Source organism: Ochlerotatus camptorhynchus, unplaced genomic scaffold (genome assembly GCF_037179485.1).
Source record: "Ochlerotatus camptorhynchus isolate MF236.1 unplaced genomic scaffold, CSIRO-AGI_Acam_v1.1 ptg000639l, whole genome shotgun sequence".
Lineage (NCBI taxonomy): Eukaryota > Metazoa > Arthropoda > Insecta > Diptera > Culicidae > Ochlerotatus > Ochlerotatus camptorhynchus.
Genome location: NW_027041118.1, coordinates 3,538,706 through 3,555,192, shown reverse-complemented (window position 1 = coordinate 3,555,192; position 16,487 = coordinate 3,538,706). Strand labels below are relative to the sequence as shown.

General features: G+C 38.5%; 1 protein-coding gene across 1 annotated transcript; it reads right to left on the bottom strand.

Annotated features, from left to right (window-relative positions):
- Positions 1–2,935: 2,935 nt before the first annotated feature.
- Positions 2,936–4,660, bottom strand: LOC135714384 (serine protease SP24D-like). The gene is made up of 2 exons (XM_065237731.1): positions 4,421–4,660; positions 2,936–4,127 (listed from the first exon to the last, which is right to left on the bottom strand). Exons 1-2 carry the CDS (start codon positions 4,633–4,635, stop codon positions 3,602–3,604), a joined length of 741 nt encoding a protein of 246 aa, XP_065093803.1. The 5' UTR covers positions 4,636–4,660; the 3' UTR covers positions 2,936–3,601.
- Between the last annotated feature and the right edge of the window lie 11,827 nt (positions 4,661–16,487).

The following is a 16,487-nucleotide window of genomic DNA, read 5'->3' as shown; positions in this document are numbered from 1 at the left end:
CAGTTCAACCCCTGTCCAGCAGCAGACGGCTCGAGACTCTTGCGAGTGCCCAATCATTGAACCGAAGAATATTGGATTGTCCGGTCCGATTTGCTGATCCAGCTGCCTACACGTCATCATTATCTTCCAAAGGCTTTAAGCCTGTACTACACTGATAAAAATTCTTAATTTTAATAGTGATGTAAACATTCATTCACGTAAACTTGTATTTCATTTCACGCAACCGACCAACTTGTAAACAATGTTGTTTACAACAATGGGCTTTTGTATACAATATTTGATACATTGCATGTAATGTCTCAGAGCTTTACATGATATATAATGTAAACTAATATGATATGTGACGCTCCATTTATGTGCATCATACTGAACAGAAATTTACACTACTTTTTCGAACTGTGTACCATCGGCCCTTTTCAGAGCCACCAAGATTTTCCAAAAGAGTTAAATTTCGGAACCTGTCCCAATTCAAATGTATATCAAAAGCTTCTTTTCAGGGCAACCATAGTCATACTAAAGAGTATAAACAGAGAGAACACCGCTCAAATTCCTATTCTTACACAAAACACAAGTTCCTGCTGCAGTCAACAAATAACATTTATTATATAAGACCACGTAGGCCTACGTCACCATTGCGAACAACCTCAAAGGGCTGTCCCATGTAGTTTTTTTTTTAAATCAAGATTTAAATTTATGATCCTTGACACTAGATCTATTCGTTGACAGCTCGCTCCCAAACAAAGTCCCACCAAGGGGCGCTGAAATCAGGGCGGCCAGATTATTTTTTTCATTATCGGTAGCTTCTCAAAACTTTTATCGGTAGTTATCGGTAGGCCGCCTTAAGAAGGCTTCCCGAAACTTAAAACCTTTGTAAGCGGGGGAAGGATGAAAACAAATCACGCGCAATTTTGGACTATCGAACCAAGCAATCAGTCCTTCAACCTCACACATTGGATAGTCTAATCTAGGCAAGGTGTATAATGAGTCACGCCAAAAGTGAAGCCAAGTCTACCTATTGAACTGTCAAACCGGCTACCTATCGTGCAAAGTAAACAAACATTACGATGCTATGAAAGGTCCACGAAAGGTATTGCAATAAAATATTATCGAAGAAATGATCATAAACACGCAGTGAACATCAAATTGCAATGGGATACGTTTGGTAATGATCAGTAATGAGAATTACTACTATTTTTTAAAGGTAATTTGACAAAATCACTGGTATAATGATTTACTACAGCCGCTTTTTTCTCGTTAGAAGTCATTTGAAGTTGATGTAGAAGTTTTTTGAAGGTGATGTAGTGATGTTGCCAAGTGAAAAGAAATGGAATCTTTCGAAAACCGTGATGCGAATTGAACTGTTTATCTCTTGGCGTGACTCATTATACACCGACTCTAGTCTTATAATAACAAAAGTTAAGATGGAAAAAGTAGATTAAATGTAAAAAAACTCATCCGTTTGAGTTGAAGTTGCAAAACGCATCGCGTTTGATCAAATTGGGTTGCTTAGGGATATTGAGGTAATTCGTTATCTGCATTAAAAAAGGGAACCGAAATCCAAAATTTCGTCAATTTTGGTACATAAATAAATAAATACGATTACAATAACAAAAATCACCATCTTAGCGCCCCTTGGTGAGACTTTATATGGGAGTGAGTTGTCAACGAATAGATTAAGTGTCAATGATATAAAAATAAATCTAAAAAACATTGGTATTGGACATTTTTCAACATTATTTAAAATCTGTAATTCTCGGTAGGAAAAGTGTAAAATCGGTAGTTTTGAACCTTTCGTCTGTGAATCGGTAGGCATCCCGAAAATCGGTAGGACTACCGATAAATCGGTAGGTATGGCCACCCTGGCTAAAATGGTGATTTTTGCTAATGTAATCGTACTTATTTAAAATAGTTCCAGTGTACCAAAATTGATGAAATTTTGTATTTCAGTTCCATTTTAAATGCAGATAACGAATATGTATTTACCTCAATACCCCTGCGTTTCCATCATTTTTTAAATTATATTTTTAATTATTTAAAAAGAAATCCAGAGGTATCAACCTTGGAAATGTGGGAGGCCAATCAATATCACCTTTTTATACCAGACGTCCAGGGAATTTTCGTTGCAAAAAACTGAATGGTTTGAATGGAGTCCTTTTTTTCGATTTCACTCGAGGTTTCATTGGCGTCAAAATGCTGAGCACGGTGGCGATACAATACAACACATTTGGGCTCTAGGCAACACTCTCTCTTACAGCTTCCACCGGTTCGGTTCATTGGAACATCTTGGTCGTTGATGATCGACATGTGGACGATCTCCCACTATCCCATGCTCAACAAAATCTGACACCAATCGACGAATCGTGTTGTCAGACGGTGCCTGTTTGCCACGATATTTTCGACGATGAAGATGCACGTTGAGTTAACACAACTGAACTTTCAATGTACATCGTCACTATTTCAGCGCGTTGTGTCGGTGTTAAACGTTTTCTTTTTTTTTTTTTTTCATCGGTTTGTTTTCCGTGGATCTTGTTTTCCATTTTTGCTACCGACGACATGAAGGCAGCTCCCACACCTGGACCCTACCTATCAACCCATCAACACATGAACCGCTGAACAACGGCTTTACTTCCCTTCGGAAGGAAGGCGTGATCAGAGATGTTATGCCTCAGAACATCCCGGCGGCGCCGACTGGGATTGAACCCAGGCCTGCTGGGGTGAGAGATAATCACGCTTACCACTACACCACCGGCGCCGCTTTCACGATTCATGGTTAAAATTGTTCTGAATTGATATTTCCAAAATTTGTCAACTCAAGTCAATCGATTGACAAAAGTCAAAGTTATTCAATGTTTACATACCGACATAGAATATGGGGCAGCCTGTATGTAATCGAACAAATGTTTTAGAATCTTCTAAAGCCTGATTTAGTTTTATTCGTTAAATACCATATTTGACAATCATTACCATTATTCTCTGAACCTATTGACACGGAAAGGAACTCCATTAATTTGGATGGCAGATCACCAAGGTCTCTCAGATTAGCATTAGCATCGAACAAGTTATACAATATCGTAGGTGGTACGAATTCAAAACTATTAAGAGCAAAACGGATATCTATTACTGGACAGGTAGTAAGTAGGAAATAATTAATATCTCCAAGATAATAACATATCCCGCTCCAACAGTTAAGGATTGTCCTGGCCACGTCCTTACAACTAGTAGGGATAGGAAAAGTATGTTAGTCTTAAGAGAGATGCAGAGAACTGTACGACACCAATAGACATTTTAACAGATGTTTCGAAAATTGTCTTTGTTTTCAGTGTATCCCCATTTCTTTCACCCTTTGTCTATACATTGGGGTCAATATGACCCTATGCTATTTTTGCAATCTTCAGTATTCTTAAGACCGATTTTTTTCTCTTATATTTTGGCATGCTAAAGTCTTCTTGATATGTCTGCCTCTTAGTTGAGAAATATTTAGAATTTTAGTTAATACCCGTTTTGAAGGAGTTTCGCAATGTACTTAGCTTTATTTTAGAGGTACAGACAAAGCGCTATGCAACAACTGTCGGAATTGTATTACCAAATCTAATCACTTCGACTAATTCTTCATAGTCTCTTTGATCCAGCTGGCAAAGAACGGTACACTAGCATATCCATCCGGTCGATGCGTTCCGCAGTCATGTAGAACAAAGTTCGCCACACCAACCTGCTTCCCCTGGTAGACCGCAGGACTTCCAGAATCGGCCAGACATGCACCGTTATCTACTTCGTTGTTCAGGCAGATGATTCCGGTCATTCTACTAGTTGCGTTGGTGCATTCGTCCTTCTCCAAAATAACCATGGTATTGAACTTGAGCAGTTCGGAAACTGGCTCATTTCTGCCCGTCTTGCCATGACCAGAAATGGTAACTTGCGTTCCAAACGGTACTTCATCCAAATAGAGCTCTAACTTTTGCATCGTTTCGTCAAAGACGATCGCTTCTCCCAGCTTGATCAGTGCTATGTCGTAATGCAGTTTGACGTAGTCCTTGTGAGGAATGATTTTGGTCGGTTTTAGAACCTTGCCTTCCTTGTGGAGATGTGGAGTTCCGACGCGCATCCTCAGCGCGTCATTCGGCAGAACGCTGTGGAAATAAGCGAGAATTAATCTTTCTAACGGGTGTTCAATAAAAAATGAGAATGATTTCAGTGCCGTCCAGCGCCCTTGTGAGAGCATCGCGACAAAGTTGCGTCGTACGGCTGACCAGGGCCCCTTCTCCAATATTCATTGACGTTTTTTTTAAGAATAAACATTATGTTTTTGATAAAAAATACTGAATTCGTTGGAATTTTTTTTTACTAGCTATGACTGAAAAAAATTTCGTTTTTTATTGAACATCCGTTAGCTGCTATCGATGCCACGATGGAATAAACCTACCTTCCATTCAACTGCAAAATGCAATGCGCTGCCGTTAGAATCCACCGCTCATCGATGATTGATCCACCGCACATAAACTGACCTCGCTTGAACAGAGCCACCTGGTAGGGAAACTGCTTTTCTTCGGCGAACTGTCCTCCGACGATCCTTCTAGCGTTGGACGGTCCTACGGCCACTAGAGCGACCAGCAGCAGTGAAGCAATGAAGACTTTCATGACTGCCGATGGGAGTCGTGTAGGGTTGTTGCAAAAAGTGATAGAGTCTAGGGTTGGTGGCTACCATTTTATAGGTTTTCTTCTGTTCAAGAGGATCCATTAATGACGTGTGATTCAAGTGCAAGCTCGTGCAACGTGAAGGAGTGACGTCGAGTGATAAGGCCATAGTTAACTTGTAATGATATGAGTAATAGATAGCGAAGTACCAGGGGATCGCTGATTGTCTTAAGAGGCAACTAACAGTCAGCCTCAGAAGATGTATTCAATAATGATCATCAAAAAGTGGGATTTTGGTGGTGAAAATTTCCACCAGCAACTTTCGATGCTTTTCCAGCATAAACAAAAGAAATACATCAAAAATTAACATTTCAAAGATTGTTCCGTTAAATTAATTTTATAAACTCACCTTTTAATCAAGCAGTATCTATTTTTTTTTTCGGTAGAAAATTGCTTTAGAAGAAACAACACATTCTATTTCGGCTTTGCACTACGACACTCAAAAAATCATCGCAATAAAAATAATTCTAAGCGCCAAATTTAGCACCGATTATTTCCATCACTTCCTTAAGGGATTCAGGATTTAAACTATACTCACTACATCAGCACATAAATCTACTTTGAACATTTAATCAGTTTTACTCGATTTATCCCGAAAATTTACTGAAAATTGCTCAATCCACGGTTTAAGCCACTTAGGAATGGAACAAACTCTTATGCTTATTACAGCACGGGAAAAACAACTAGGGGAAAAGTTTTTTTTTAAACTAGTTCGTTTATTTACTAGGCTCAGTCGTGTGTGACACTTTGCGGAGCCAAAATCAGTAAGGTTTGATTTACATTTTAAATAGCAGTCTTTCTAGGTTAGTATTGGGTACCAATTTCTCGTGGCGGGCTCGAGGTTAAAGGGTAACAATTTCAATTGGAAGGATCTAGGTAGGAAACTGGTTTCTGAAGCCTCCTTCAGATACTATTCTCGGACGGTTGACCAAATCCTGACTGGGCAGGGGCAAGTAGCACAGGAACAGGAGGATAATAAGACTGGGACACAATGGCGGGAAATTGTTTGGAAAGGAGGGGATAGTCCCATCAAACTCTAACATCAGACAAACAAAGGAATTCGTAGATCGCTTGCATGTAGGGAAGATCACGTGTTCCCAATACATCTCCTACTTCACGAAAGGGTTGTCTGCCTCGGGCCACTAGGGTATCCAATAGTCGTGCTCTGGAGGCGTCATTACCCGGGCAATACCAAACTGCGTGATCGATGTCATCATAACCGGTTCTGCACCTACATATATTGCTGTCAACGAGGTTTATTCTATAGAGATGTGCGTCTAGCAAGTAGTGGTTGGACATAAGTCTTGACATCACTCGAATGAATCCCCGAACTAGGGGAAAAGTTGGCTTCGGCAATACCTTAACCTATTATCGTCAGGGGGTAAACAACGTCCTTGAGAGCTCAATTTTGGCATGTGGCTACATTGTGTTTCAGAGCAACTATTGGCCAAATTTGAGTGCTCTAGGACTTTGTTTACCCCTCTGACAATAATAGGTTAAGGTATTGCCGAAGCCAACTTTTCCCCTATAACAATAACAATGTATCTTTTTAGTTCATAAAGCGCTCGTTTTGGAGACAGTAACCATGCAAGAGGAGCATAAGAAAAAAAAATCGTTCGCAGTCACCTGGAAAATCCATCGTAGTCCACGTCCAAGCTGACTAAGGTGTTGAATTTTCCTAGAAACACTGTATGACGAATGCTAAAAAACGTACAGGGAAACCTTAACGACGAATCGGCAGCCTCAAAGTATACGCCGGAGTGGAACTGCCAATCGCCAGGTATGTCCGATCGCGATAAAAAGTATGATGCCGCCCATAGTACAGTGCAGTGAATTCGCTACGGCGAAGGCTTACAGGCATACTGCACCAGTAGGCAACCAAATCGATCGCTCAAGCAGAATACCGTAGCTAGAACCCGTGCTCGAAAGCTATATGACAACCTGCTGATCAAGTCTGGTTGGTGCATACTTAGGGACGCTGAAACCAGGCCAATGATGATGAAAAGGTCGACTTCGGGTAGCTTACAGGACTAAAATTTTACAAGGCGAAGGCTCGAGGAGGTGCCCCTGGTAGATTCAAATTTGATTTTGCAAATAAAGTTGCACGCAAATATATGATCTGGCAGGGAATTTGCGGCTGTGGCCAGAAGACAAAGGTTTTCATCACTAACAAAGTAATGAACTCGGAGGTTTACAAAACCGAAAGTCTCCAGAAGCGAATTCTCCCCTTCATCCAGTCGCATGATGGTCCGGACATTTTGGTCGGATCTTGCGAGTTGTCACTACAGCCGGTAAGTACGACAATGGTTCAATGGCAACGAAGTCCAGTTTGTTCCGAAAACCATCAATCTGCCCAATTGTCCCCAGTTCAGGCCCATTGAAAACTAATGGGCAATTTTAAAGAGGAAACTGAAGGTAAAAGGTACAGTCGTCAAAACGGCAGCTCAGATGAAAAATTGGTGGGATAAAATCGCCAAAACAGTGGACGAGACAGTTGAGCGCTGCTTGCTGGGTCGTATTAGGGGAAAAGTTAGAGGATTCCTTCAAAACCACGACGAATAATTTATTTTGCATTTTTTTTTCTTAAAATATAAGGGATAGTATGCACTTGAGTGAAAACCGTTTTCAAATCCGTTAATTCAAATTCGAAGTAGACCCAAATGAACAACATACTAAGTGGGCAATGCTTTAAATAAAAACAACAAGCTGATCATCATGAAATAAACAAATTGACAACTTGGTAGAAAAAGATATAGAGTAGAGAACTACTTCGGCCTAATCGCCCATTAACAAGTCAATTATGGGTTTGGTACGATACTTTAGTTAATAAGCTACCGAACGAAGTCAATGAGAACGCGTGATATGAAGGTTTGCACCCATAATTCACAAAAACAAAAGAAGCGCTTCGATCGAATCAATTTTTATCTTCATCCGCTAGGCCGAAGTGAATTCATTGGCGTTTCAATGCGTTAGGCCGAGTTTAGAATCCGTAGGCCAAGTTTAGTATTCGTAGGCCGAGTTTCCCGAGCAAAGTTAGAGAACAAATTGAAATCAGAATTTGCTGTTATGATGTAACTTATTTTGAATACTTCATTTGATTTCATGTTGGTTGACTTAACGGTTAATACAGCAAAAATGAGAGCAACATTTTACACTGTTGAATCAAACGGAAAACTAATCCTGCTTTCAATGAAATCAATTTAATAGCTGGTTTTGCATTCATAATGTTTAACTGAATACGGGCCTGGCGTAAATGGTTAGCATCCATGCTTTCACGCTGAAAGACTTGATCTCAAACCTCACCTCGGTTTAGTCACGAATGACCTAAAATATGTTAAACAAAACAAATAAACGACAGATGAACTTAAATCAAATTTTAAACAAGAAATTAATAGCAGAACTTCAAGTTAAGTTGCTTTGATTTAAAATATGTTGACTGCATAATGAAAGCACAATATGAAATCAGACTTCTGTCGCGACAATTGAAATCAAAATGAGTTTTCATTATGATAGGAACTGCAAACTTTAATATCGATTTGCTTTCATTTTGTTAACCGACTTTGCTCGGGTTGGCATCAAGAAGCAGTGTTAGACTTTTGACAATATATCAACGATTGGTTTATCTTTATCAAATCGTACGGTACGTACGGAAAGGTAAATAAGTTTGGAAACCATCAGTAATAATAACATTCCGTTTGGTGCTAAACTGCGCTATATTAAGAAAGACTAAGTGCAGGTTGTGCTAAATATGTCGGAAATGGGTTAGTTAACCCTATCAAAGAGGCTTTACTTTTGCATCACAGAAGGAGATCAATAAAAGGGCTTTAATAAAACCTTTGCAAATTACAATTAATTAATACAGAGTGGCCTAAGAGTTCAAGTCATTCCTCGCCGATTGCTTGAAGTAGCCGGGCACCCCATAAGTATACTACACCCAAGTAACAATTTTGGTTTTATGAGGGTTCTGTAGACCATGATTTGAACTTGTAGAATGCTATAAAACCTCTATAAAACTTGCAATTTTACTTGGGCAGTATGCTAGTCTTCTCTAGCCCATTGCCCCGCTTTTGCTATTAAATTTTGCGCGTGGCTTTGCCCTCTTCCCTGATAGGGTTGGGGGCTATAGGGCTATAGTGGTGCAACTTTTTGCATCAAGTAGAAAGTTTTAGTTTTATTTTATTTATTTTTTATAATTTTATTTTTGTTTTGTTTGATTGCTCATTAACTGAGCAACAAAATATTAACAACTAGTAGTTAAGTAGATTAATTGTTGAAGGTTTTTTAAAGTATTTTTTCCATTTTAAACGGTTGTGTACCGCTTTTGCGCAACACTTATGGCGTCTTCGGATACCTACGTTGCGCGAACTAGATACTACCAACCGTCTTCGAAAGGACCATGGCACAGTGGTTGAAATCGTCGTTTTTGCGCGCTTAATTAATAACATCTTTATTCTGATATTTAGGGCTATGGTGTCTTCTGAGAAGTTTATCAATAAATGTATGCGCTTCTTTTGGGCTTTTCAGCACAAGGATTAATCCCCCTTAAAGTGAGATAGAAAATTTATTTTTTTAATTTTGCAATATACAGGGTTAGTGTCTTCACAAAAGTTCGAGAAATCATTCTTTTGAATAACTTTGTCCAAGACACCTAAACCGTATCTTGCTCACTTTTGGAGATATGTTACGTTATTTGTCGACAACCCCTAAAAGTGGTTTTTTAATCATAACTTTTTTATTATAACTTTTTCGACTTTACGAAGTTCTAAAAAGTTATAGACAACGCTAAAATACAAAACTTTGTCCAACATAGCAACCCTGTAGTTTTTCAAATTAAAAAGTTATTAAATTTTTTTTTTGTTTTTTTGGCCATTTTTTATGTAGTTGTAACTCAATGTGGTGCAAAATGGTGCAAGTTATCAACCATGCATGTGAAACTACAAGTAATTTACTTTAAGATGATGGCAAAACTCTTAGACTGTAAGCGACTGTAAGATATGTTTAGTGTAAGTGCATTCAATCATTTTTAGTAAAAAATACGTACGCACATTTCATTATTTTTCGTTTTCTTCTATTCTGTTGATATTATTATTATTTATCTTTATTAGGGATTCTGTTGATAATCAATGCAATATTTGTCAAACGTTACTGTATCGATTTCATAACCTGATCCTATGGATTGAAGAATAGAACCACAGCGCTGGATGGCTATATGATCGAGTCCAGTGATCTCCGCTACCTTTTCAGCATTTGCAAAAAATTTACGAACAAGGTTTCCGTTATTGGATGTTCCGGATCCTCCAGGTCGTGGTTGATCTACATTCATCCCCATTTCCACCTTCAATTGCTTCTGAATTTTCTTTTTACGTTCTAGCATTTTCTGCTTATCTTCGCCCCGTGCCTGCCATTTCTTCGTTTCAAGTTTATATGCAACATGGATAAAATATTCAAAAAATCTTATCCACGCGTGCAGTGGTGATAATCCGTACTGGAATGCTGACTCAGCTTCTTTTAGTTGTCGAACTCTATCAATGTCGTTCATATCGGTCGGTTTCGCTAAGCAAATAAAACACCTTTGTGACGATTTTGTGCCTGTTAGCGCAGAACATATCTTCCCGTCTACCATAGTTAGTAACATGCAATACTGAATACGCATGTCACGTCCGTATTTCGTGATTTTAGTTGGCAATAGCTTCTCAATTTGTTGTTCAATATAGTTTTTCTCTAGAACAGCAAGTTCAGTAGTTTCAGAAATCATTTGTATTCTTATCGGCCGGCATAACCGAGTCGATGATGGCCGAGGATTACAAAAAAAATACTTCCCATTTGTTTCCGCAACTATTGGAACTAGTGAGGTGATGAATATGTTCGCTTCACTTTTTGAACCATCGTCATTTTCAAATCTTTGGTTGTACTCCGGATTTCCAGAGCTGCCATCCATCCCCCACTTAACCGTCAATTTGATGTCTAGAAGCTCCTCATCTGAATAGTTGTCCAAATTTTCCTCATTAGCATCAATGATTCGTTCCGAAGTATGGTCCAACAATTGTTGCAATTTGACTTCCACACACGTGTCGCTGACTGCTATATAGTCCTCATCGGGATAGCAGCTTTTTTTGGCTTCTAGGATGCGATGATATGGTGGATATATATTTGCGTTTAGATCTTTCGCTCCCGATTGAATTTTGATGTACTGTGCCTTAGATAACTTTGCATCTATTAATAATGCCAAAGCTTTAGCATCACTGTACTCATACAATGGATGATTTGATGATTTTTCCCATGCTTTAGCAATCGTTCTTGCCCGCGATGGACTTGTCTGCGTAGCCTCTTTAAGAATGTCAGCAGCATGTTTTTGTCCTGATTCGCGAAGCTTTATTTGCGTTGCAAACACAAGTTCTTCCACTGGATGATTTTCACGAATGGCCGCTGTTTTTCTTCTCTTTGTTGATGCACTGCATTTGTCGAAAGGAATTGGTTTACGACCGATTTGGGCACTTGTTGATGATGAAGGAAGCATGTTCAGGATACTTGCAGGAAGCTTAAACGGTTTATCGAAAAATTCAACATGGTTATGCAACACCTTGCATGCTGAACGGTTATATTTAAGCCACAGTTTTTGAAAAGCATCACAAGTAACTTTTGTGTACTTTGCAACCTCCACAGCAACTTCCGGCATAATGTCGGAATCAATCAAATAATATTTGAGCACCTCTTTGAACACGCAGTGATTTTTGGTTGGTAAATATCTTCCTGCTGCTTTCCATATTGAAAACAGATGTCGTTTTTCTATTTCAACTAAAGGAATAAAAAATTATTCAAAAATGTTTCAACACATAACTTTCACAAAAAATGCAGTAAAGTTTAAAAAAAACGTACCTGTGGAAGCCATTTGTGTGTAGTCAAATACTCAAGCTTGAAAACTGAACCACTAGATAAACAAACGAACACTGTCACCACGACAACCATATCAATATTATACATGTAGGCATGATCTCACTTACACATATTAAAAAAAATGAAGTAACACTGGGTATTTTTTTTTAATTGCTTTTATACTAAACATATCTTACAGTCGCTTACAGTCTAAGAGTTTTGCAATCATCTTAAAGTAAATTACTTGTAGTTTCACATGCATGGTTGATAACTTGCACCATTTTGCACCACATTGAGTTACAAGTACATAAAAAATAGCCAAAAAAACAAAAAAAATCTTAATAACTTTTTAATTTGAAAAACTACAGGGTTGCTATGTTGGACAAAGTTTTGTATTTTAGCGTTGTCTATAACTTTTTAGAACATCGTAAAGTCGAAAAAGTTATAATAAAAAAGTTATGATTAAAAAACCACTTTTAAGGGGTTGTCGACAAATAACGTAACATATCTCCAAAAGTGAGCAAGTTACGGTTTAGGTGTCTTGGACAAAGTTATTCAAAAGAATGATTTCTCGAACTTTTGTGAAGACACTAACCCTGTATATTGTAAAATTGAAAAAAATAAATTTTCTATCTCACTTTAAGGGGGATTAATCCTTGTGCTGAAAAGCCCAAAAGAAGCGCATACATTTATTGATAAACTTCTCAGAAGACACCATAGCCCTAAATATCAAAATAAAGATGTTATTAATTAAGCGCGCAAAAACGACGATTTCAACCACTGTGGCATGGGTTGTCTTTTTTCGGCCCAAAAATAAACCTTTGAAAACTCTCGAAGTATCCGGGAATCTTGGTACACAAGGAAAGATTCAACAAACTGCGTGTAGAAGCACCGACTTATGATGTGGCAAATAAAATTGCTGAACACGAGGTGTTTAGTGTTGAGTATAACATCTACATCCCTTCTCGAGATGTGGAGATAGAAGGCGTGGTCTCCGACGCGAGTCTGAGTGTCGAGAACTTAAAAACAAGCATCGGGTTGCTTCAAAAACTCGAAAATCGGAGAGGATATCAGGCAACTGCATTCAGTATCTTTACAAGATGGCAAGAAAGTTTATCAGCATTCAGACTGGTTTAGGGTAGGGTTACCATATCAAAAACATGAAAAGGAGGACATTTCATTTGAGGTTTAAAGATAAAGGAGGACAATGTTTCCTTTTCTCTCAACATTAAAGGATGACAATGAGTTTTTATCAAACGGGTAAATAATATGTGCGTGCGCTATCACAAAACTCATGATTTTCAAAGGTTGAGATTGTTAATATGTAGGGTAAATGTCGGCTTCGGCACCCATTGACTGTTTTCGGCAACCAAAATTTAAACGTTAATTTCACTATGTTTTCCCATCAACACACTTCCCTGAATGCATCCAAACGATTCTTTAGTCTTTCAGCTTCAATCTGATTGTATGTGTACGTCTGAGCAGTCCTGTTATGGCAGATTTTTATTCAAATGAAGCATACGTACTCTAAAATGGGGTTGATTTCAAGTTGCCGATAATAGAACAGCTGGTTAACACGCAGTTCTAATGGGAAGGTTGCCGAAGAAAACGAGGCTGCCGACAATAGTCACACTCACCTGAGAAGTTTGGAGCGTTGTAAAAACGCTTTCAAACAGTTTTGAAGAATTCTGTCGATTAAAATGGATAGAGAAGCAAGCAGCAGATGAATGTAAACCAACAGACACGTCATATATGTGCGTGACGCTGAGAAAATGCTAATAGAAGTATGGACACTGCTTAGATTGACGAGAATACGTAAATTCCCCTAGTAGTCGTCATCAATACAAATTCATCTTCTCGTTATACTTTTGATACATGTATCAAACTAGCCTTCATAATTCATTGTTGATACTTGGAAATGATCTAGTTTATTTGTTTTGCATGTAAACTACAGCTTTACAGCCTCAAAACCATCCCAACTTTTATCATGTTCAGAAATCAGGATACACGTCATTGCTGATTGAAACCGACATGAAAAAGGAAATTCTAAGCAACTTATTAATTCTAACATTCACAGGACTTTAAACCAAAACCCAAAATCCCATAGAACCAGAATGTCGAAATCGAACACATGCTGGATTCAATCTAAGGCTGTGTTCCATTTGGATAATTTTCATCTGCATTTTAAAGATAGAAAACTTTCAAATAACCCTGGTCTTGCACCAGACTTATTTCCGACAGACAAGTAATCGATTTGGACAAACACCCTCTCGAAAATTGACCAATCAATTAATATAAGATATTCTCAAAATGTCACAGCCTATATTACATGACACAAGCCATAGTATGTACGGGGTATAAGACTGCGTTCCATTTTGGTGATCCTTCACTGATATTTGAAAATTCTCCATCTGTCAAATTTAAGTGAAAATCCACCAAATATGCCACAGCCTAAATGTAGGGCTGGTGACAGCTGTAGTATACTGCTGGTCCCACTATCGAATGGCATTTGTTAGATAAGACGAGGTTGCGACATATTTAAACAAACATGCCCTACAACGCTCATTGAAAACAATTTTTATAATATTCCATGTAACAATTTTGATTATACATATGAGGGTTTTGTAGACCATAATTTAGACTTGTAGAATGCTTTAAAACCTCGATAAAACTTACAATGTTACTTGGGATGTTAAAATGCAAGGACTAAAAGGAGGACATTTTCGGGCAAAAGGATGTAGACAAAATTTTGAAAAAGGAGGACATGTCGTCCTTTAGGACACCATATGGTAACCCTAGTTTAGGGTGACTTTCGCTGGTTCAGTTCTCCTAAACTTTGTCAAAGTTGATGGTGCTTTTTTCCGGTGCGGTTGTTTGTACAGAGTGTTTATAATTGTACCAACAGTAAAAGGCTGGGACACTTGGTCAGCCATTGCGGCACAAAAACTCGTTGTGGCAAATGTGGTGAAAACCACAAAGAGGATTCTTGCCACAAAGCATCAGTAAAATGCGCTTACTGTGGCGAGAATCCTCACCCCTTGCAGAAGTGCCCGATGTACAAGCAATACTCCGATAAAGTGCAGCGTGCAATCTCTGGACGCTCCAAGCAGTCATATGCACAAATGGTGAAGGCTGCATCAGCCGTCCAAAATGAAAATCAATTTTCGATTTTGTTAGCTGAAGAATCGGACTTTGACTCATCCGATGAGGGTGACTCTACGGTGGTACAGGCACCTTCGAAAACGAACGGATCCTCAAAACGAAAAGGCTCCTCCCCGAAAGTGCGCCGTAAGAAAATTAATGTCACTCCCAGAGGATTGCATGATGGGGATGAAAAAATTAAATCGAAGGCTCCTACTGCTCCACTCCCTGGCTGCAGTAAGGATTTTCCGCCATTACCCAACAAATATAAGAAAAATAAAAAGGCTAATCCTCAAACTTCTCAAAATAAATCCAAGTCCGAACGAGGTTTGCTAGCTTTTTCGGACATTGTGGAATTCCTATTAAATATATTCAACATACAAGACCCTCTTAGAAGCTTAGTTTCTGCATTGCTTCCAACATTAGAATCATATCTTAAGCAATTGACTGTTTCATGGCCCTTCCTTGCATAAACCATATCTGGTCTAGTTTTTTTTTATATATCTTTATTAAGGAGACTTTCAGCCGTTGGCTGGCTCGTCTCCGACTCTGGTCTAGTGCCTTAACTAGACTCGTTCACATTTTTACTTCACAATTCTGATTGTGATATATTTGCTCTCTGTGAAACATGGCTTTCTGCCGATAAAGAACTCAACTTCCAAGATTTTAACATTATTCTCATGGATAGAGACGATTCTTATGGAGGAGTACTTTTAGGGATCAAAAAGTGCTGCCCTTTCTACAAAATTTCCCTTCCTGATCTATCAGGCGTCGAAATCATCGCTCGTCAAATAAATGTGAAGAACAAAAATCTTTGCATAGCTTCAGTGTATGTTCCACCAAGAACTTCCATTAGTGTCGAATCCATGGATACGCTTCCACCATTGGACGAATATCGATTCCTCGCCGAATTGATATACAAAAGCTCACATGATGCACAAAAAAAAATCCAAATGCATCCTTCAAAAGGAGACCAGCCACACTTGGATGGGACGGAGAATGCACAAAATTGTATGTAGAACAATCTGATGCTTTCAAAGCTTTTCGTAGGCACAAAACCTCCACATAATTCGAGGAATATTGCAACCGATGGATATCCGATTTCGCTAAAAAGGTTTGTCCGGACTCAGTTCCAGCACAACATATGTTTCGAGAAACGTCTCCAAGCGGCGGCTCCCTATAATAAAAAAGTGAATCTTTTCGTTAACTGAAACTCCCCTGCTTGGCCTATTACAAATTTTGCTCCACAGTGCTTAAACAGTGTGTTCCAACTCGTGTCCTGATCAGCCTCCCAAAATATGAACTCATTTGGTAAGAAACTGACTTGGCACAAACCTTTTGACGCTTATATGGAAATAACTATGGGAAATCCAAGCTTTTCGTTAAATTGTCTTCTAGCCTTTTTCATTTTGTTCTATAGAAAATTGCTATTAGCAATTCTTATGGGAAGTTTTCTCAACAACAACTTTGCAGAATATAGTTTTTAAGCCAAACGACAAATTAAATATTTAGAAATTATTTAAGAGATTGATAATCTTCTGGCATGATCAAGCAGATGTTTTGTGGGCAACACTTTATTCTACCGTTTGACAAAGTAGCCATGATTTGTGTGCTCTATTCTACGCGCCAGAAACACCAATGTTGCCAGCCGAACAGATGATTAAGCATAATTATAAGACATCAGTGGCTTGAATCATTAATAACTTTTGTTCCTTGCTTTTTATCGAAAAGTGGCTTTGAACAAAGTTGTAGCTGGGATTTTTTTTAAGCAGAGCTGAATG

What these genes read in the sequence shown, in the direction of transcription:
- LOC135714384 (XM_065237731.1), bottom strand. Translation starts at nt 4,635, where the DNA reads ATGAAAGTCTTCATTGCTTCACTGCTGCTGGTCGCTCTAGTGGCCGTA. An exon ending in ATTTTGCAGTTGAATGGAAG is followed by an intron (nt 4,128 to 4,420) that starts GTAGGTTTATTC and finishes TTATTTCCACAG; the next exon opens with CGTTCTGCCGAATGACGCGC.